Source organism: Atractosteus spatula, chromosome 12, assembly GCF_055471065.1.
Source record: "Atractosteus spatula isolate fAtrSpa1 chromosome 12, fAtrSpa1.hap1, whole genome shotgun sequence".
NCBI lineage: Eukaryota > Metazoa > Chordata > Actinopteri > Semionotiformes > Lepisosteidae > Atractosteus > Atractosteus spatula.
Window position 1 is genome coordinate 32,207,551 of NC_142717.1, and position 22,866 is coordinate 32,230,416.

The window sequence follows — 22,866 nt, forward strand, 5'->3', positions numbered from 1 at the left end:
CTGTAAAAGATATCTATACTTATATCCTGAGGGGAATTTGGCGAAAAATAAAGCAAAACGAAAACATGTGAAAAATGAATGTACAAAGCTGAAAATGGTGAATAATTGGCAAAAAGTACGCCCAATGGTGGATAACTATCAACATCCATGTTTGCGGCATGGCATGTTTTGTAAGACTTAAGACTGTTGGAAAACTAGGCCATTGAAGTAACAATCTTCTGATGGTGATATGTTCTTAATTAAAAAACATCTATCAAGTTCCAATTTAATTTGTGTGCTGCTTTGTCACAGAGCACAGACAGAAAGCCAAAGTGGCAGCTTTTGATGTGATGTTAATGAGTTACTGTATTTATTTTCCACATTTCAACACTAGAGATGGTATACATAGACCTGTCAGCCTGAACCAGTATTTAATAAAGAGACTAAGGAATGATGCACTGAACAGTCAGTAAATATGTTAAAAAATATCTATATATAAGTAATATTTATTGACTATTGTCTGTATTCGAATACATTCTAATTTATTATGATTGTTGAATACATTGTTGAATACAAAACATGTACATGAACTTAGACTGCAGAAACAATTGGAAATGAAATTAATATCATGCAGAAATGAAAGAGTATCAGAAGCTATGTTTTTTTAGCATCTTCATGCAAATGGTTTTGATCAAAATAACTAATCTTCAGTACATGCAGATGCACATACCCCTGGCCTTTTGTCACTGAAATTTAGCGAGTATCATAATATGTTTATGTTTAGTTCATTCACAGCAATTATCTTTCAGATAGCATCCGTGTTAGTTTCAGGCAATTTCTATCACATTTTTTAAAAGCTACGAATGATAGGCAACTTATGAAGCCTGTTTTAAAAACCTGTTGTTCTTTTTGATGCAAAGAGTTTAGATTCAGCCTGGGTGTGCTTAATGTTATTATTGTATTGAAGAATAATTTCAGCCACAAGTTACTACTCTTGTGGATATCAACTGACAAAGAATGCAGTGGAACTATTCTTTTTATTAGTTTTATTTTTCCACCATCATCTTCTTCTGTAGACCATGTACAGTAACGCAATCTGCAAATCTATCATATCATTTCCCTTGGGATTTGTAACTTTGAAATTGATCTACAGCACTTGGCTATTCCTCTTTTGTGTTTTTAGTGATTTTTAAGTTATGATTTGGTGCCTATTTTAGTTGTCACTGTAATTGCTGGTTACAAAACTGGAATGGAAGCTGAAGCCATTGGTTCCTACACGAAATGGCTGAAGAAAATCTTCAGATCAATTAGCTACCCAATGAGACAGACGGACAGAAAGGCCTCATCTTGTTTGTAAGGTTTCTTGTGTTCTTATGAAAAAGTCTTCTGCTGTAAATGTGATATTTTTCTCTGCCTTCAAAACTTAATTTCATAACTTAGTTTATAATTTTATTGTCGTTCCTGCAGTTGAGGACTATATGTTACATGTAACTAAGCAATCAGCTTAGTGTTACATGTTTACATGTTTTAGTAATGCCTTTTTTTTAGTAACAGTTACCTGTCTTTTTTAGATAGATAAAGTGCTGTAATAACATTAGTTATTTTTCCATGTATTGATATGATCAGTTTAAATCAATCAGCATTCAAACTATGCATGTACATTACAAAAATGTCACCTGAGGTGCACACAATCTATGTATTATGTGTTGGGTGAAAATACCATCTTGCAAAAAGGGTCTAATTAATATCAGGACTTACAACATAATTTTCAACCATGGGTGACCTGGACAAGACAAAAAGAAAATAATCTCCATTAAATTTAATCTGTCGCTACCAGAGCAAAAATTTCTGAAAAAAAGCCTGCAGGAAAGTAGTTTCTTTTCAACAGTGTTATCAATGTTAATGGCAGGTTTTAACAGACACACATTTGTTTCAGTTTTCACTGAAGGTATTCTGTAGTTTTGAGCTTGTATACAACTTCACCTTTTAAGAACAATTTGAAATGCATTAGTAAAACCCTCCATTAGCCCCAGGGGGCAGGGTAGTATAATGGCTAAGTCTTGGAGCTTCTAATTGACAGGTTGTGGGCTCAACTCCCTGTTGCTGACACTGACCCTTGAGTGAAGTATTTTAATTCCATTTGCCAAATGTAATAAAATGCTGATATCATAGAAGTACAATTTACCATTATCTAATCAATATTTCTTGAGGTTAGAATCCAAAATATGACATTTTTCTTTAGCAGATTTCAGTTGTATTGTATGTGTAGTATCTTACTAAACTCTTTTGCACTAATGTCAACTGTGATGTACCTTAGGAAAGATAAAACATCCATATATTATACTTACTATTTATTTGCAGAGTGCATATTTCAAGATAAAAGATACAAGATTATAATAAAATATTTTACTCAAAACAAACTCACAAAAAGTACAACTGTAGTGGAATTAGAATTGAATAATGTGTCATTACATAAAAGAATATGTGCCATTATAAATGTCTTAAATTTTGGACTAAACTAAAGTGCTATTCCACAGCAACAGCTGAAACATCTATATACAATGTCAGTTTTGTTTTACTTGTGTGTGAACATTGAAAGTTAACTGTTTTACACATTTCTATGCTACAAACACATTTTTATTGGATATAGTACAGAATAGAACATAGAATTGCTCAGCTTGTTAAAAGTAAAAGTAGTGAGTTACATTTTTGTTTAAGCAACATGTTACTGTGAATTAACTGTATTTTAAAAGTCTTTTATCTTAGTTTTAAATTTCAAAAAGTATTAACATTTCTTTTCATTTCTATCACCAGATACTTTTCCTTATAAAGTGTGATTATGAACACACAAACAATACTTCTGATCTCCTTTTCTGATTATTTTTATTCTGTCAACAAAAAGAAGGTGTATCATTAAGTGAGCAGCAAATGAGTTTGAATGCATTTGTAATTATTTTTATCTCATAAGTAAAACAATAATATAGGATTTCAGAGACCAAGAAACCTGCTTCTTAAATTCTGAGAAATATGATTTCAAAATTTCATTTAATTTTCACAACCATAAAAATAATAAAATTCTTTTGGTCAAATCAATTTTCCAAAATACTTTCTGACTTGGATTTGAACTGAATTAGGATATGTTCGAATCCTTAACAGTAAGTTCTGGCAAAGATGCTTGGCATCTATCTTATATTACAAACAGCTAAATCTATAGTCCTTCAGCTGTTGGAGATTCAGACAGATCATGCAGAAATGCATTTTTAAGTTATTAAATTGGCAAATTGTACATTTTATGTTGCATTTTGCATATGTGCATGTATAATTTTTAAATAAAAGTTCAATATTGTTAGTTAATAATGAATACATAAGACATATACTGTATTAGGTTTTTTTTTAAACCTGCATACAAATAGGGTTAATGTAAAGTACACACAAACATAACTCAACATCTCTAAACAAGTACAAGCCAAAAACTTCTCTTTGCTATATTTTTAGCTACAGTATATTGCGTAAATGTAACACATAGTGGGTATTAGGCTATCAATAGTTATACACGTTTCTAGACTTGAAACTTGGATTGCATCAATCCTGCTTATTTTCCATGCTGCTTTGTGGACTTGTAATTTAAAGTTATATACACTACTTTGCAAAAGTAGACTCTTAGTTTTCACATTCTGTTGTTTTAAAACACTTAACACTGACACTTTGAAATAGCAATTCATATTTGGTATATACACAAATGTAAATTAAGTTCTTACACTAACTGCTTCACACATTCAATGCAAAAACCAAAATGAAAGACTTAAATAGATAATATGAAAGAGAAATGGAAATGTCCTAACTGCATAAGTATTCAAACATTTTCTGTGGCAAATCTAAATTAACTTTGGAACACAAAACTACCTTAACAGGCTGCACAATTAGCTGAGTGGCTTCTGTCTTTGTGCAATAATAGTAGCTCACATGATTTCAGAATAAATGCTACTATGTGTGTAAGGTCATTTGGTGAGGTAGAGAAATTCAAGCAAAACTTCAGCCATGAAGGCCAAGGAGATTTCAAAACAACTCTGATTAAGTTGTGAAAAGGCACAGATCACGAGAAGGATATAAAATGATTTAAATCTCCCTTATTATCCCTTTGTGCAAGGTGAATTTGTTCATTAAGAAGTGCAAGGTACCCAGGGACTGCCTAGACCAGGCTGTCCCTCCAAACTGAACTTCCGGGCATGAAAAGTTAGGGATGCAACTGTGAACCCAATGACTGTAAATGTGAAAGAGTTAAAGAGTTCAGTTGCTGAGATGAGAGAAAATGTGCATGAGTCAACAATCTCCTAGTCACTCCACAAAGCTGGCCTGTATAGCAAAGTGGAAAACACATCTCAAATTCCGCATGGAGTTAGCAACAAAGCACAACAGTATACTGTGAACATGTGGCCAAAGGTTTTGTGGTCAGACAATACAAAATTGGAAATTGCTGGTCTAAATACAAAGTGTTACATCTCATGCAAACCTAACATGGATCAGTCAGTCAGCTTTTAAATTAAATTTAAAGTTGAAAAACTTGTGTATACATCGTTTTGTAATTCCACAAAATGGGACACCATAGGGGGAGCCTGAATTCTTTTGCAAGGCACTACATATAGGTGTGACTACACGGGCACAAAAATTAGCATTCAGAAAGGAAGTTAAATAGAAACCTGCTAATAAAGCTCATTAATAAATAATGTAAATACATCAACCTATGGAAATGAAAAGTTATCACTAGAATGAAATGTGAACATCTCATTTCCAATTTCTGATGTGCTGTTTCCTTATATTGTCTGGTTAGTTTTATAAGAACAGTTTAAAAACAGCTGCAAAAATCCCATAAGGCTTATTATGAGATCTATTAATAGGGAATCAAAGAGGAATCCTAAGCTGCAAAAACATCCTTAGCAGTAATCATCCTTAGCAGTGAAAAGCAATACCTATCTTCGACTATTTTATCAACTCTTCACATTTGACAGGATTTACATGAGTACATGTTTATACAGTAAGTAAAGTGGATTATTAATGACATTATAACTTCAGTAGTTAAGCCACAAGAAACATGCTCAGACTGTCACACAGCCACCTCCAAACTAAACCCACAGTTCCATCAGATGCTTCTATGGTTTAAATTTTTGCTTGCTCCAGTGCAGTCTTTCACTTCAATATGACAATCCCCACAGTGACCTGTATAGTCTTTGCAATCTTATGGATGGTTAAGCATGCAATATGGCACCTAGCTATTATCAGTTCTGATCCACATTCCATGGCTGGAAAAAAAAAAAGTTGCAGATTGCCATAATTAGCTTTGGATATTAAGACATGTAATCTATAATATGTTGTAGTATATGATAGGATCTGCCCCAGTGTTATCCTTCCCACCTACAATGGGGTGCTTTTGATCATTTTGATCTGCTGTGCCATAGGCCTGGAGGCACATAGTGGTTACTTCTTCACATCCTTTAAGGAAAAATATTTTTAATAGATTTTTTTCAAGGTGTGAAGCTTATACATTAACCAAACTGCACTTTTCTCCTGCATCATGTGCTAACCATTATTTCAGCAAAGTTTTTTTAGTTGGCTAAAAATTAAATAAAGTTTTAACTTAATTTTAACATTAGTCTTATGCGTTTAATCATATTAATTAAATATGGGCATAACTTGTGCATCTTAAATAAAGATTTCTATGTGCAAACATGTTTAAGCTCTGAAAGTTCTCGTTATCTGTGGTTTCCCACAGCTGTATACAGGCCAGGCGGGTTGCCTGACCAAAAATTGGCACCGTCCTGCCAAAGAAACACGTGAACACTAACAAAATTTCATTTTGAAATACAATTTCATAGTAATACACCACAAGATTATTTACCAGCTGGCAGCCTAGATGATACAAAATCGCATAGCTCCGACATATCGCACATGGTGACCAAATCTCACAATCTCACATCTTGGTCTGAAGATCTTATGTATTTGCATCAAGTCTATGTTGATTAAAAAAAATGAAGTAATCAATGTAAAATTCTAAAATTGTTGTACAGACTCAGGATTCAGTTACTTAACAAACTATATGTATTTTTTGTACACGACTAAAAGAAACTATCGATACAAATACTGTAGCACGCAATGGCTATCAGGGTCGCCCCTTTGGCACAGCTGCGGAGCGAGCAAGCTAGCATTTTTCATGGTAGTCGGTCACTCACATGTCACTTGGTGCTGGTTACTGTGGAAATGTGTTTTGACAGGAAATCTGCCTTACCTGCAAGCAATTTTCATCCACAACCGTTTCAGGTAGTGCAGGAGATTTAAGGACTGCTCTGACATTGCATCAGCATAGAGTCAAGCTCTGTTTAAGTTCCAAGTTCTCGCAGACCCTAGTTCCCTAGGGTGCCGTGGATCCTCGACCCAGCTTTGTCTCAACATCATCTCTTGGATTACCCTTAGTGCTTTGTACTGAATTCCCTGGTTTCGAACCCTTCTACATTTCGGGTTTAATTCTCTAGACTGTGTTTCCCTGTACATTTGCTTGTTTACCTGATACCTGGCTACATACCCTGCAACATTATGTTGGACTGTGTTTTGCCTTTTCCACACTCTGAGCCTGCCAGAGCTCCTCTTGTGCTTTTATTTTCTCTCCCATCACTTTGGTTCACCTTATGAAAACAACCGCTGCCTTCGCCACCGTGGCAGTGGGATCCGACAATCACAGTTTTCTCATTTGAGTTTTGGACCCTTGAGAGCTACAGTATGTTAGTAAGACGTAGAAACAAAAACACAGGTTTCATCCCAGCTCATTGGATCACAGACACAAACTGTGTCCCTTTGTTCGCATGTTAAATTTGGTGAGAAACATCACTTCCAATGAATAATGTGGAAGTCTCTTAATTTTCTACTTTGAAAAACAATTATTGCCTCAGTGAGCACAAAATAATAAACAAAACCTCAATAACAAAAAGAACACAATGATGGCTTGATGCATGCAGAAAGCACCAAATAACATGTTTCAAGCAGAAACCTCTTCCATGGGCAGCATCATTGGTAGACTACATCTTTGATGAATCCTATATAATCCAACTAGTTTGTTGTTGTCAAAAATGAGTTATTCAGAATAATACTGTTTAGTTATAATAATAAGATAGCTAGTTAGTTCACAAGCTTGCATAGTAATCCAGATAGATAGGTGGATAGGTTGGAGATTACTACATGGCCTAAGCTTTTTTCTTGAAGGAAACTCTGATCTGCTGTTTAAAAATGTCACATAAGAACCTTATGCACAACAATTGGATTTTGTCATGTCAGCAGCATTGCTACACTTTTGTACACAATCGGGTTATTCGACTATGAGTGATATAGAAGTCTAGTTTTCACACATGTTGAATGGCTGCACATTCTTTCCAATTAAACCTAAAATCAAGTCGATTTCTGACTGAGAGATGCAAACATTCCCTTGGCTCTTATTATGCTAGAATAAAGACATTAACGTATTCTTTGTAACACACCAAACAAGATAGATGGGTGATTATATGAGCCAGATGGACTGAATGACCTCCTCTTGTTTGTAAATTGTACATTCTCATAACTAAAGAAACTCTGCTTGAACAGGGGTTTGAATTACTTTTGAATTACCCGAACAACAATTCTTTATTTAATCCGAAGACTATGTAAAATTGTTAATGTTAATAATAAACATGTAAGAATAATTTTGAATTTAAATCTTCACTCTCACAGCTTAGCACTCAAACAATGTTATAAACTTCAGTGTTTGGCTTGGGATTTTCAATAGGCACAGAAAACAGACAGTCAATTACCACATGAAAAGATCCCTGGAAGCTAAATCCTGTGACAATGCCAGGCCTAGACTTTCTCTTTCAGGGTGACCTGAGTTTGGAACTTTTTTTAGTGATTAAAAGCACATGCACTCCACTGACATATGCCACGATTTCCTCTGTTACACTGTCTTCCAATATGCATACAGTATGCTTTAGTGTGGTGCATTACAGTGGGCTAACAGGGGGTTTTGATAATGTTCACATCTGTTTCTTCTTCTTTTGATGCTGACTCTTGGTAGTCATTAGAATAAAGGACAACAGCTTGGAAGAAATTTTGCCACCAACAAAAACCAGGTTTTTCGTTTTAGATGAAGGAATTACATTTGCTGTTGAGCTTTTAGTGTTCACACCAGGTGTTATGGAGGAACAACAATATTTCAGAGAAAACTGCCCAATTTAGCCAGCTGAGGATTTATGCAGTTCCATTCCAGAAGTAGCAAAGTGGGTTTACAAGGCTTCTAATTTTTGGGTTTCCTGTTTGTCATATGAAATATTTAAGTTCTGAGATCTACAAGAAAATAACTCTGCTGTCAATATTCAATTGCTGAACATGAGTAGTTTTGTATTAAGCACAGTTTGCACAATACTGTATGTCATTAATCAAAAAATATCTTAGTATTGTTCTGTGTACCTAAAATATATCAAGTACACAGGAAATATATGACCATAAAATGTAGATAACAAATAAATGATTAAAATAAAATGCTCAGTGTGGCTGAGAATTGAATCTTATTACCTTAGGAATAAGATTGTGGATGTTGTCATGTTGAGGATCCACTAAGAGCATTTAAAACGGTTCATTTCAATATAAAGGTCTTGCACATCCCAGAAAACAACACCAAAAACGTTTTATGTCTAGCTTGTAGTACTTGCCTTTATAATTTTGTTTTCTTAAGCAAAATTTAAATGGAAAGATAATCCAACTGATCTTTTACATCCCTAATGTCATCAAATTACATACTGTATGCAATGAAGTGCAAATAGCAGTCATAAAAACTTAGTTCACAGAGTGAAATACTACCTGTGATAACTTGGAATGCCAGCTGGAATGGTTAAACCCCTCTTAGTGAGAAGCCAAGCATATTGTAGCTTGAACTTAAAAAGCATGCGATGATGTGAAACTCAAAATGAGTACCATGTTGTGTTTCATCTCAATGGTAAAATTGACATGAAGAGAATTAATGATATGACTAGCTAACAAATCACTTCAGTATTCCTTTCTGTTTAAAAAATGATTTGTTTCATAAAGTATATTACTCTGGTAATTCAGGTTTTCAAGAAAGACAACATTAATAGACCATAATGTATTCAACGACTGTGCTAAATTTGACAATATATTGATTATCATCCATTTTTAATTGTTAAAATAAGTGAATCGGACATTCAATACGTTTCACACTATGAAAGTTCCATGTCAAAACATTTGCCTTCTAACAAAAATTGAGAAGTATACTTTTTCCCCGATCAACATAAGTCTTAAAATGTCTGTTGCTACACATCTGTACTATTGGCTCTGATTAACAGATTGTTTATGGATTAATATAAAAAGAATAACTAGGATACAGATAAAGCAAAACATTTAATCACTTATGGGAAACAATTAAAGCATCATAAGAACCCACAGAGAGATGTTTTTTAAGCTCAAAAGCAATTAAAAACATCTTTCAAATAAGGTAGTTCATGAGCTCATCTAAGTGGGAACTTAGAAGAAATGGTCAGGCAACATGCACAATTTTTTAACATTACAGACTAATTATATGTACTTTCACCTCAATCGGTTTTCAATCAGTTCTCTCAACCACAGTCCTCAAAGCATTGTTTAAATATTCTTAAACCATTCCTATACATTGCAGGATTAGCAGAAGTTCTGATCCAAGATGCACACAAACCACAAATCCATACAACCTCCTGAACAACTGTGTCATGTTCCAAGATTCGTGTGGTTAATGGGCTTTCCTCAAACACATCAAGGGATTTAACCACCTCTGAGCTGTTATTGATGACTTTGCTTGAGCAGAGGCTCATCGGGCCATGGAGTGTCATACTCCAAGTTCATATTTAAAATCCAATTAGATCAATGAGGATTTGATTAAACATTTCTGTAAGGGTTGCAACACTTCTTAACCTGACTTTGTTGTGTCAGGAAATTGTCAAACAAGGATGACATGTCAATTGAATTAAAATATGTATGAATTTGCTTGCAAATGATAAAGGTATAACAACATTTTAGCACAGCATGTCATTATTCATAGTCAGAATTTGACAGTAAACTGCTGCATAGAATTAGTGTACCTACAATTTTCTTTAGCTGGTCAGCCACGCTGACTCTTCTAGTCTTGTCTTTTACAAATAAAGAACAGATATAAGTTGAGCTCTAAGCAATGCATGAACTAGAAAGAATATAGGCAAATATATGTAAATTCAGCTGTCCAATTATTTAAGTGCCTGAAATTTTTTTAAAAAGGTTGAATAAACTCCCTGCTCAAGTTAACAAGTAACAAATGCCCAGAGATAAACAACATATAAATGCCTTTAGTAATCATCAACCTTGTATCATATGCACACAATCATGTTAAAATATACAAATAAAAAAACCTTTGATCTTAATGTGTCTGGTTTCTGTTGAATGAAGGAGCTATTTCTTGCCATAAGTAAAGTGTGGTTCTGAGTAAGTACGATGATTTTTTACTTTTCAAAAAAATATGTGCACCTGCATTGAGCTTTCAGAAAATTATTTACTTAAATTTTTAAGAAAATTCCACACCAGAAGAAGTCATTCTGTAAACATTAAACATTTAAAGTTCAGTGTTACAAGGGTGGGCCTTAGTCATCAGTTGGCAGACCTTGGAAGTTTTGTTTAAGGATTCATGCCTGTACTTTGTTAAAGACAGTTTTCAAATACTCAAATTGACATAATGACATAGAAGTCTCAATACAGTATAGATCTAGGTTTCTGTCTCACTGGTAAATATACATTTCAGGATACTAGCCAGCCTCTTTATTCTTGCTGTGATATAATAAAAAAATATATCTAGTGTCCAAAATTCCTTTACTTTGGGGTATTTTACTAATGAGTAAAGCCAAATTTGAAATTGTATTTGAAATTGAATACCCAGGTATATTATAAACTAAATGTCAGTTATTATTATTACTTTGAAACATTAAGTGTTAAACTTGAAGATTATGTATAGACAGTATAAGAATGATATAGTCCTAGTATTGATACCTTGAATGAATATAGTGTAGATAAGACAGATCTTTAAATCTTCAGATCTTTAGATCACATTTCTTTGAGTAACAGCAGCAATGGAAATCCAAGGAGTAATATTCACGTTTTCAGTAAAAAAATTAAGATTTCATTTCAAACGGAGAGTTGCAGTAATCTAAACAGTTGGAAAACTGGTTAACCTGACAAATTGGGGTGAGTACTACAGTACATTGTTAATTGACATTGGGTTCATTAACTTTAATTGATTTAATACTGTACACTGAGGCATAAGCAGTACTTGTGATCCAGCAAATTACAATTATGCAAAAATAAGAGATTATGACAAAATTACAGTGGAGAAGGGAAAACAAAGACTAAGACACTATACAGCAGTGGATGATAATAGTTTTCAATTGAGAAGCAGTTGGAACTAAAGGCTATTTGGCTAATGTCTTAACAGCATACACCCCCACAATATGAGAATATCTGAGGTCACTAAAAATATTTGAATGCTTTACATACTGTTTGACATTCTGTAATGCATCAATAACATTTATTTCTGCTTAATATTCAGCAAATGAAGGAAATATTAAATAGACTTAGTAGATGTTTAAATATTTGCAAGATGATAATGTTTAGGTTAATCACTCAAATGCATTAAATCCATTCATTAGCAGAAAGCCACTTATTTCCTGGGAAGGGTTGCAGCAAATATTGAAGGGCACACACTCATAGGCCCAAAATGTAGAGACACCACTTAATTTAGTCAGCATGGCTTTTGAAGTTGAGAGGAAAGTGGAGCACCTGTAGAAATCACATGGGAACATGAATGCAGGAGCCAAGAGCTGTGGGGCAGCAACTATCCATCCTGCCACTGTTCTGCCACCAATGTATAATGCATTCTTAAATTCAGCATGGATTTTCACCACAAATTATACCAAATTCAGTTCAACTTGTTTTAGTATGATATTCTGAAATGCGGTAATATGACTCTTGTGAGATGCAAGATTTCAGGTTTGCTGCTGACATTCCTCGTTTTCTCCGATGTACAGTGTGAAATGACAAATGTGGTACAAAATGAATGCTTTGGAGCTTGTAATGCACAGGTTACACTTGCAGACTTAGTTGTTTTTAATCACACTGTAGCAATGTCACAGATTAGAAAAAGGGAGAAGTTCTGGCAACAGAATAGCAGGCGTAACGTGAAGCTCTATTCATCCACCACTGCAGCACTATTAACAGAAAAGAACCACTACAATGCTGGCATCATGACCCAGCATCACCAGTCAAAATGAATTAAACATGTAGTCTTTACTGTTATAATAAAGTGTAACTGTTATGTTACATACGTGCAGTAAGTAACGCGTTAATAATTCCAGTATGAAAACCAAAAACATCATACAGATACAGAACACAATTACTATTCCTACACTTATGTAAACACACTTATTCAGATGCCATATTACAAATGGGACAAATTCTAAATGCTCTGGTATTGACAAATACATTGTACATGAAAATGATGGATCTGGTTGATCATGTAGACTGTAAGTCTATCACAGTATGTCTATCCATCTGGCAGCAGCATAAAGTTTGTTACGAGGCCATAAATGCCAGCTTCAGTAGTCAGATTTTTGTTGTTAATGGTAATCTCACTACTTAGTGTTATGCTCACGAAATCTTCAGTCCTGTTTTCCAACTATACATGGTAACAATGCCAACATTCACTGGTAATTCCTTAAAGCTTCCACATGATAATGCTGCTCCCACAGAACAAGAGTTACACTGTAGCTTCAATATCACACAAAGGACTGCTGTATTGTCAGATCTTAACCCAATCGAGCGCCTGTGGTTGGATCAACTCATACTGCATGTCAATATCAACCACTACCAAATCATTTTTCTGATCTGTCACTCCCTTTCTGGCCTAAATGAAGGGACAGCCCTGAGATCCATGTAAAATATGTTTGCAAGTCTAAGCTATAGTGTTTGCATGGTTGTATACAGTATGAGCACACATCATGCACACATTGGGTACTAATGACTGATGTAATAGCACTTGACTTGAAAGCCCCATGAAACACATACCACATGTGACTTTTGAACTTTGTTGGAAAGATTTTTACAAATGATAAAATTATGTCACAGCCAAAATGAAAGAAGTAACCATCAACTCAATAGATCTTTTATAAGAAACTATTTATAGTAAGAGTATCCAACCCTGGTCCTGGGGGGCCAGTGTATTTGCAGGTTTTCTAAGTCTCTTAATAGCAGCAGCATTTGTAGAGCTGGAAGAAGCTGTGAAGCTGGTACTATTAAGCTAATAATGAGCTGATTGAGGACTTTATGAGCCCCAAGTGGAATGAAAACCTGTAGACACACCGACATGGCAGGACCATGATGGAGGATTCCTGATTTATAGGGAACATTAATATGCTAATGTACAAAACAAGTTTGTTTTCAGTTATATGTTGCTTAAAGTATAATAAAACAGTAAAATGGATATGAAAACATATACATACTGTATTGCAATTTGTAATAGAAAAGACACCTTCATTTTTTAAATTAATGCAGGAATAAGTCCTTGCAAGACTATTAGTTCTTTGGCTTGAACTAATTTAAGTGACCACTTTTTACAGGCATTGAATTTATTAGTCTGGAAATAAAATGCTTAGAACTACAGCAAACAGCCCATTGCAGACACATACTCATGTGAATTTAGTTTCCTGTCTCTGTGAACTCCCCAACCCCATGGGTAATGACTTGCTCTGAGAGACAACTGTTTTTTTTAGACAGGCCACAAAACATCCCTAGAGATACTATGTTTAAGAGTCTAAATTCTCATTTTATACAACAACATAAGAAAAACGAAATATCACACCACAGAAATATGAAAGTACAAAAACAATCTGTCCAAAAGTGTAGCAACTCCCCATTAATTGGAATTCTATGTTAAATCAATAGTTATTTGCTTCATTTTAAGCAGATCAGATGGCTACAAACCAACGAAACATTTTTTAAGTTGAACACAAATAAAAAGTATTAGATTGAAACAAATGATATGCATTCATAATGTTGTTTTTCAATGACTATTGCAGTTGTTATGTACAGTATGACTAATACTGCTGAAGTCTTGGTCAGGCAACTAGAGTACGTGCTTCATGTGAAAAATGTGCTATAAAGATATTTAATTTTGGGGTACTAAAACATAGGGAGATCTTATCGCTCTTGTAGATATTAATGTACGGCCATATTATTTTTTATTAAACTACTTTTTTATATGATACTATTTTTTAACTACAGCCTTGCCTACAGTAAATAAACAAGTTATACCATTTTAATTATCAGAACTAGGAACCTAAAAAATACCAAAGCTTTTATTGATACCAAGCACTTAGAAATGTTTACAAACCCTATTTCTTTAACAAATGGATAAACTTTAGTATCTTTTGCTCAGTAGGTAAAATGTCAGCACGCAGCACGCCTACAGTTTTTGGGATCCTCAAAATTAAATGTTTGAACTTACCAAAGTATTGTGAATGTGTATTCTCAATGATATTTAAGGTGCTTTTACCAGATTTACTCACCATGCCGTTACATGTAGAAAGTGCTACTGAAGAGTTGGTATTTGATCTTAATGACCCCTGATAAAAGCAAAGGTCCCCTTGCTGATATGTCTCCAGAACTGTAGTGCCATTTTTCCCCAGGGTTTGTATTATAAAACCAGGTGCTAACAGGCCACCTGAAGACTGGAGTTCCAAATGAAAGTCTTGCCCGAAGCCATGGAGTCTGAAGTGAACAGTTTCTTCCACCCAGCTCCCAGCCGATCGCTTCCTTCTGTGGTGGTGGGAAACTTCATGTGAAATATACTTCCCATTGTGATCTACTTCATATGGAGATACAATTTCATATTCTGTGGATAGTGAGGAACATTCAATTAGATTACATATACAATTTGTGTTAAACAGTGTTAAAAACACAACTGGGCATGTAGTGTTTTAGGTCAGTGACAACAACTGATTTACACACCTTTAGCATACACTAATTGTGACATGCCACAATTTCTCATAAATGAGGACAAATGCCAGTCTCAATTTGCTAAGATTCTGTACAACTCATTTTTTAAAGAAGGGGTATCTAATTCAGAATCCAATTCTATCACATATATTTAAGAGGTATGTCTTTAGTTCCAAATCTAATTTCATTTACAGTTTTCACATTTAAAATGTCCATTTAAAGCACTTTGTTTCCCTTTATACAGTATACCAACTGATTTGTAATAGTCTGGAACTGCCAATTGTGACCCAAACCAGCTTTTAAAACCCCAACATCTTCACAGGAGTGACAAAGATAAAATGTCACCTCTTACAACAGTGCATTTTCTTTTTAAAGAGGAAGCAGGGAGCACAAGATGCAGAGTTACCAACAGAGGTTGATGGGTGGAAGAAGATGAGAAGCCCTCAAGTGACTTCACCAACCACAACAGCACTTTATCTAACGGAGGTGAACATCCTGACCACAGTTGTCACATGGTATAATCACCATGCCACTGAGGCAACTCTATAGTTCGAAAAGTTTATCTTCACAAAACCTAATTATGATGACAAAATACTCATACGTGACATACAGGGGAAGTAATACTGTATATACTGTAGGTATATACAGTTGCAAGAAAAAGTTTGTGAACCCTTTGGAATTACCTGGATTTCTGCATTAATTACTCATAAAAATGTGGTCTGATCTTCAACTAAGTCACAATAATAGACAAACACAATCTGCTTAAACTACTAACACAAAAACAATTGTACTTCTTCTTGTCAATATTGAACACATCATTTAAACATTCACAGTCCAGGTTGGAAAAAGTATGTGAACCTGTAGGCTAATGAATTCTCCAAAAGCTAATTGGAGTCAGGTGTTCCAATCAATGAGATGAGGTTGGAGGTGTGGGTATATACTGTATACATTATGTATACAACTGTATATATGTACTTAATAATTTCTAAAGGAAACTCAACCAACTAAACAGCCCTAAAACCTGACCTTAAGAGATCTCAAATACTAAATACTATGGTTTTTAGCTACAGTATATTTGATGGGAGACACTAAATATACTGTCTGTATGGGAGACTTAAAGATTATTTAGCACTGCACAGAAAAGTAAAGGTGTTAACCTCCGTCCCATATTCAAGTCTCAAAAGGTGGAAAAGAAACTCATAATCCAGGTTAAAGTCTGTTTAATGCCCTACACTCTTATCTTTAACATGTTTGTTCAGCTGGCACTTTGTTGTAAAGCACTTTGGGTTCCATATTATCTTGAAAGGTTCTAACAGGTTGACCAATATTTTATAAGTAGCACTATTGCAATCTTAATTAAAACCTCTCTGTGACTAATACAATCGACTAATATTTTCACTAGTCAGCCCTAAATTATACACTTTGTGTTTTTACAGTTAGTAGCTTAACCCCTGATTTAAGTTTTAAAAGCTGAGTGGCAGATCCACACACATTTTGTGCATGTGAGAGAGCATGACTCAGTACTGTCTTAGCTTTTTATATAATAACAAAAAATAAATGAGTCAATTGTTAAATAAAAAAAAGACATGAAACATGCTTTGAGAAACTTGAAAATGGGAAAATTCAACTTCATATTGCTCAGCTAATGAACAAAGTGGAGTCTGCTACTTGGCAATGTCAAACGACACGGTGTCATGGTCCCTATAGGTATGCACTGCATATTCAAATTATGTCATGTCAGTAACCTTTTATGAATGCTACTAAAATGAAACAGTCTTCAAAAAGTAACAGGAACTTAGGTGGCAGTACCTACAATATCCCAAAATATTAAGAATAAGTATTCAAAATATTGGACTAAGGATCGTGTCAGATGAATCCTTAATGCCTAGATGTCCCTCCTCTTCAGTAACTAAAGAAGACTACAGTACCTTACTCAAGGCCCAGATGTAACATGTAAAATGTCATGATGGACATGACATATGGTAGACAAATGTGATAGACATGTGGGGAAATCTTTCATGTATAGGGGAAGATGGAGTTCCATATCATCCAGGAAAAAAGCTTAAAAACTATTAACTATAAACGCTGTCCTTCTGTCCAGAAAGTGATTGAAGACAATACCTGAATAAGAAAAATCAATGGTTTTATGATCAGGATGCTACTCAATTCATAAGATGGACAGGCAAGTGAAGTCATTCTACTGAAGACATTTGTGAAAAGCTACAGACACTCAGCCCATGCACTGCAAACCAATATTACACACAGCTATTTAGGAATCGGTCTGGATTCTGTCACATTTATACATACAGTACAGTAATTAATGTGGTGTACTGGTTTCATCAAAGGTTCATTTGGTCTTGCAGCAGCACATGTTAAGTGAATAGTCAAAAAATATGTTCATGACTATATTTTTAAAAATTAGAATCTGTTCTGTATATAAATGTAAAACACTACCAGTTACTTAAAATAATAAAGACTGTCAAGCAAAAACAGACTCTCATCAACCTCACTTTTGAGTTACAACAAAACAAATGAACAAAACAAGAAATGTTGTTGTCTATTCACAGTTATGCATCTAATATTGAACAATACAGCCAGCTCTTAATACTGTAAGCGTATCAATAAACTAAATTCATTCAATTAGAGAAACACGTGTAATTACAGGTATAAGAACATTAAAATACCTGGCAATAATGTTGAGTAGTTTTCATTTTCTGATTCACACTGAATTTGTACTTTGAAGTTATATATCCTCTGTATTATAGGAGTATTAAATGTCACAATTATCAACCAATAACTATGTATGACCATATGATTGCACACACCATGCCTTCAATTTAACCACAGTAAGCCAGTAAGTAATCAGTAAGAATACCACATCTAGCTTGGAAGAAAAATGGAAAAAAATACAATTGTTTGTTTAAGCACCATAGATAGAAGAATCTTATGGAATTAGTCTCAAACTTCAAACTTGTTAAATAGCTATACATTCCATAAGCTGCCTTTAATAACTCTCAACAGGTAACCAGCTAATGGCTTACAAACTCATGGGATTCATCATTTTAAGGATTCACCTCATGTGAATGGGGTTTCTACCGAAAAAGAGGTTAGTTCTAAGACTTAAGAGTGATGGCATGTCCTTAAGGAATCATAAAAAGATGAGCATTGATAACACTGTCACATTAGCAAAAGGTTGAACCTTTCAAATGTTTCTTTGACAAAAATAAAAATGCATATGTATTCTTAGCTTAAACAGATATTGTTATTGCAACTTAATATTCCACTTTATATGTTTACAATAAGCACACTCATTCAATCCTAGAAAGCTATGAACAGTGTGATACAAAGGCACCTGGAAACAGGTGGTATTAATTTTGTATTTTCCTGTTTTCAAAGATAAACCATTCAAGAAGATTATGGAATACAACAGCAAAAGTTAAATTTATAATATACTGTATGAAATGGTTCTAAAAGAACGTCATGATCCAGCATTATACATTTTTACTTGTCCATTTACATTTGTTACCACAATTATAACAAGAAAATGTATGTACTGAATGGGAAAACAGCTACCCCACCTACGCATAAATGCCCCTTTGCCATTTTGGTTGCACATACTGTACTACAAACAGTAGCTATCCACACATCGATTTTCTAACAGATTCTTCCATTTTTAGGTTATGTGGGAGCTGGAGCCTATCCCAGGAAGCAAGAGGTGCAAAGCAGGGCAGGTACATCGAATGGGATGCCAGTCTATTGCAGGGCAGACACAAACATAGACCCACACACAATCACACCTACAGTAGGGCCAGTTTTAACCCACCGGTCTTTGGACTGTAGGCGGAAAGAGGATCACTTGAAGGAATTCCATGGGAACTTGGGAGAACATACAAACTCCACACAGATAGTACCCCAGGTCCGGAAGTGAACCCAGAGCCGTGCTAACCAGAGCAGCAATGCTAACCACTGTGCCACAGTGCCACCTGTACATGGCAATGGCTCTTTGAATATCTCAGCATGGTACTTAACAGTCCATTAGCTCATACGATGGTGTTCTTGCAGCAGGAAGAAAAATTACTGTAAAGTACTGTAAATAATTTGGAATTGCCTCTTAGTTGCTTTCTAGTTTAATACAAATCAATTTGACAGATTCAATAACTCTTCATTACAATATGAACATGTCAGATAGAGAGGAGAAGTATTAGGAGAAAAAAAGCAGTAAACGACGATGTAACAAATGCATATGATATGTGATGTTCATGCAGGAAAGAAAGAAAAAACATGAATGTCAGATTATGATCAAATTAGCTTCTCTGTCCTTTTCACCTTTTATTGCATAAAATACTTTAAATAATGCTTGTGCAAAACCATTTTTTATGTACTGTAATAAACAGACTCTAGCTTATATATATTTAAAAATATTTAAAAATTAAAAAATATTTAAAAATTATCAGGATTTAATTATTTTATGGTTTGTCCACTCGTCCATTAATCCGGTAAAAGGGCACCCCCTAGCGCATGACTAATTTACAGTACATGGTTGATTCAAAGGGGAAAACTTTTCGTTACAAATGCAGTACCCATATAAAGCTCTTACGGCAGGTTTTATTAAAAATCGCCGTTATTTAAGCAAAAAGACAATTATGAAAGGAACTGAACTTAAATAAGTGTAGTAAAATTTATTACGCACTTAAACATGTACTTATTCGTAATTGCTTTTAACCCCATGTAATAATTTGAGATAACCTGATCTATTTCGGCCCGGAATTAACAAGCTCGTCTGTACTTTTGCCAAGTGCTAAATGCGTGCCAGTTCTCACTAGATAGAACTATATGATACCGGGCTGTTAGTTTTAAAAAGCACATCGGTAACTTCAAGGTAATAATGATGTAACTGTACAATAATGTAAATGTAATACATCTCGTCATCATCAGGAACATCCCTGACGCGATGATCACTACTCACCTGTGGTCTGCAGCAGCTCCAACGATTCTAGAAGAGCAGATATCCTTGGGGTATCTTTATTATTTCCATTTGCAGATAACTCCGATTTACTATCAGCACCCTGTTGTATGCTCTAGGGAAAAAAATCCAGCATGTAAAATATTCATCTAAACGGAGTGGTTGCGCTTTTGCTGCGTATACAATATAACGGGATTTGAAAATGTATAGCCAGGCAGAACTTACCGTATGAAGTTTTAAAATAAAAATAATCTGAACTATAAGAAATGATGCTCTCAGACTCGTTGCCTTTGCCAGAATTTGCAAGAGAGCCATTTCTCTTGAGCAGTCCGTTTCATTCAAATTCTGTTCAAGCAATCACGGTAGTTTTGCCACGGCAATCTAAGGAAACATACCCAAATGCAAGCTTGGCAGGGGAAAAGGAAACATCAGGAGTTAATGTTTCAGGTACGGTACTCTTTCAAAGCATGTAATGTCACTTCCAGTCTGGCATCATTGGAGCAAACAGTTTTACTGTTTCTAGTTTCGGTTATAACAGAAGCGCCTTTCTGTGAGTGAGTCAAGAGAGCCTGACAGTCTTTTCCAGGTAATTTTCGTTGTTTCCAGAAATGTTTTTTTTATATCCCAGAATCGGATTTTCTTACTTCATTTTTTTCTCCTTAGGTTTATAATTTTCCTAACCCTTTAACTTCCCAATCATTTCTATTACCGCACATGCTTCTAACACCGTATAATAGAACGTAAACATTGATTAATCCTCTGGTGTGGACTGTTAATTATTAATATCTGATTGCGCCGTTTACTTCTGGCCCATGCAAACTTGTATTTCTCTTCTGGAGTTTACCGCACTGTCTAATCTCGCGTCCTGCAGGCTTTCGAAGTAGGACTACTCCACTCAACCAATCAACAGCTGCATCACCTGTATCAGAGCTATCTGGGAGGCGTTAACATGTGAAGCTATAGTTGACTTCACAGGCTATTCAGAAGTGTATTCCTTTCCAGTAACCCTTTCGAGTACGGTGTCTTTTCTACAGTTATGTTCAAGACTCAAATGTTTTGCAATAAGCTTGATTACTGTAAATTGTGAATCTAAATTACTGGATAAAACATTTCATGAAATACGAAAAGCGTTGTCTATATTGCATGTACAGTAACAGCGGCTTGTAAAATGGTCTACCGGCACATCATAAATCCATGTTTTCTAAATTCTTTAGCTTGGGTATTATAGCAGTTTATCTAAATGAGCATGACATCACATTTTTTTATTAAGTGAATCTAATAATGCTTTCCTGCTATGGACGTTCCCTTTTTCAACATGGGAAAATGAGATCGGGTCTGCAGATTAAGCACCTGTTGGCTCCCTCTCGTGGTTACTAATCCATCCACAGACTACTGTATGTATTATAATGCAGCTGTGACTAAAATGATTAAATACAGAAAATAAAAAAAAAATAGTCGTGTGCTAATCACACCTAGAATTGAAATATAGGAGCATAAGAAAGGGATAAACAAAAAAGAGGCCATCTGCTCTTCTGCTAGAAACTTTTTGCTCCATTACTCAAGGTCCTTATTATGAAATGTCACTGTATCAGGTCCACAGCATGCTTACATAATTTTTTAAAACGCCGATGTATAAAACCACTTGCAATAAATAGATTGCAGATGATTCAACAATGGTTTGAAATAAAAAAAGATGTGCAGGTATGCAATGTACGGTATAGTGTGGTGAACTACCAAGTACATTTCTTAAGATGTATTGGTTTTGATACATACTTTTCCTTGTTATGATCTTTAGTCTAGCTGTTAGTAACCCACATGTCCTTGTATTGGATATTTTGGATCATTTGGCCATTTATTTTGATTTTGAGGTTCTGGTATATACTCACATAAGAATACTATACTGGTTTACAGCATTAGATCTATTAATTCCGATTTGTTTTCCCGACCTTGGATTAATTCTCCTGCTAGTGACCATCAGTCTTCTACACTGCCCTTTAGAGTTCCACCCTTGATGGCATTTTAGATTTCTTAGATGACATATTTAGATATATTTGACCTTCAGCTAGTCCTCACCTTGTCCTAAAAGTAGATAAAATTAAACTAATTTGACATATAATACACACAAATGTTACTTTGTTATTATATATTTTTTTAATTAGCCCGTATTCAATATCTTTGTTTGGAAAAAGTAAGTTCACCCTTAGTTTTACCATCTCAGTTAAGAGGATAAGTAAAATCAGGGGAACCTAAACATGTGCCAGTGATTAGTTGATCATCAGGAAGTGGTTTCCATCTATATAAAATCAGAAACTTTGTACGTTTGGTAAGTTTGGTCTTAAGCACTCAGGTTTGTGGTAACAGATTATGCCCAGATCAAAAGAAATCTGAGACAGAATTGTTGCTTATCAGTCTGGGAAAGGTTACAAAACCATTTCCAAATATTATGACGTCCATCATTCCACATTAAGAAAGATCATATATACTGTAAATGGAGAAAATTCAAGACCAGGGCCAATCTAGCTAGGAGCAGCTAGAAGTCTCAAAGCAGCCCAAGGTTATGTCCAGGGATCTACAGGCCTCTTCCTCTGTAGTATATGTCAGAGTGCAGGAGTCCACCATCAGGAAAAGATTGAATAAGAGTGGCTTTCATGGAAGGATAAACAGGAGGAAACTCCTGTTCTCCAAGACGAACATTGCTGCATGGCTTTTGCTTGCAAAGCAGCATATGAGAATGAAAAACAAGACTTGAATAAATCTGCTCTGAACAGATGAGTCAAAAGTGAAGCTGTTTGGGCATAATGCGAAACATCATGTTTGGCAGAAATCAAACACTGCCTTTGACCAGAAGA

At 34.8% G+C, this 22,866-nt stretch overlaps 1 protein-coding gene across 1 annotated transcript in view; it reads right to left on the reverse strand.

Moving 5' to 3' along the window:
• Positions 1-20,332, reverse strand: part of adamts16 (ADAM metallopeptidase with thrombospondin type 1 motif, 16) — a 72,048-nt gene extending 51,716 nt beyond the window's left edge. The window contains exons 1-3 of the mRNA XM_088928593.1: positions 20,243-20,332; positions 20,021-20,132; positions 14,625-15,019 (exon numbers count right to left, since the gene is read on the reverse strand). Coding sequence (XP_088784719.1) covers positions 14,625-15,019; positions 20,021-20,132; positions 20,243-20,332 — 597 coding nt within the window. The remainder of the gene's footprint in view (positions 1-14,624; positions 15,020-20,020; positions 20,133-20,242) is intronic.
• Between the last annotated feature and the right edge of the window lie 2,534 nt (positions 20,333-22,866).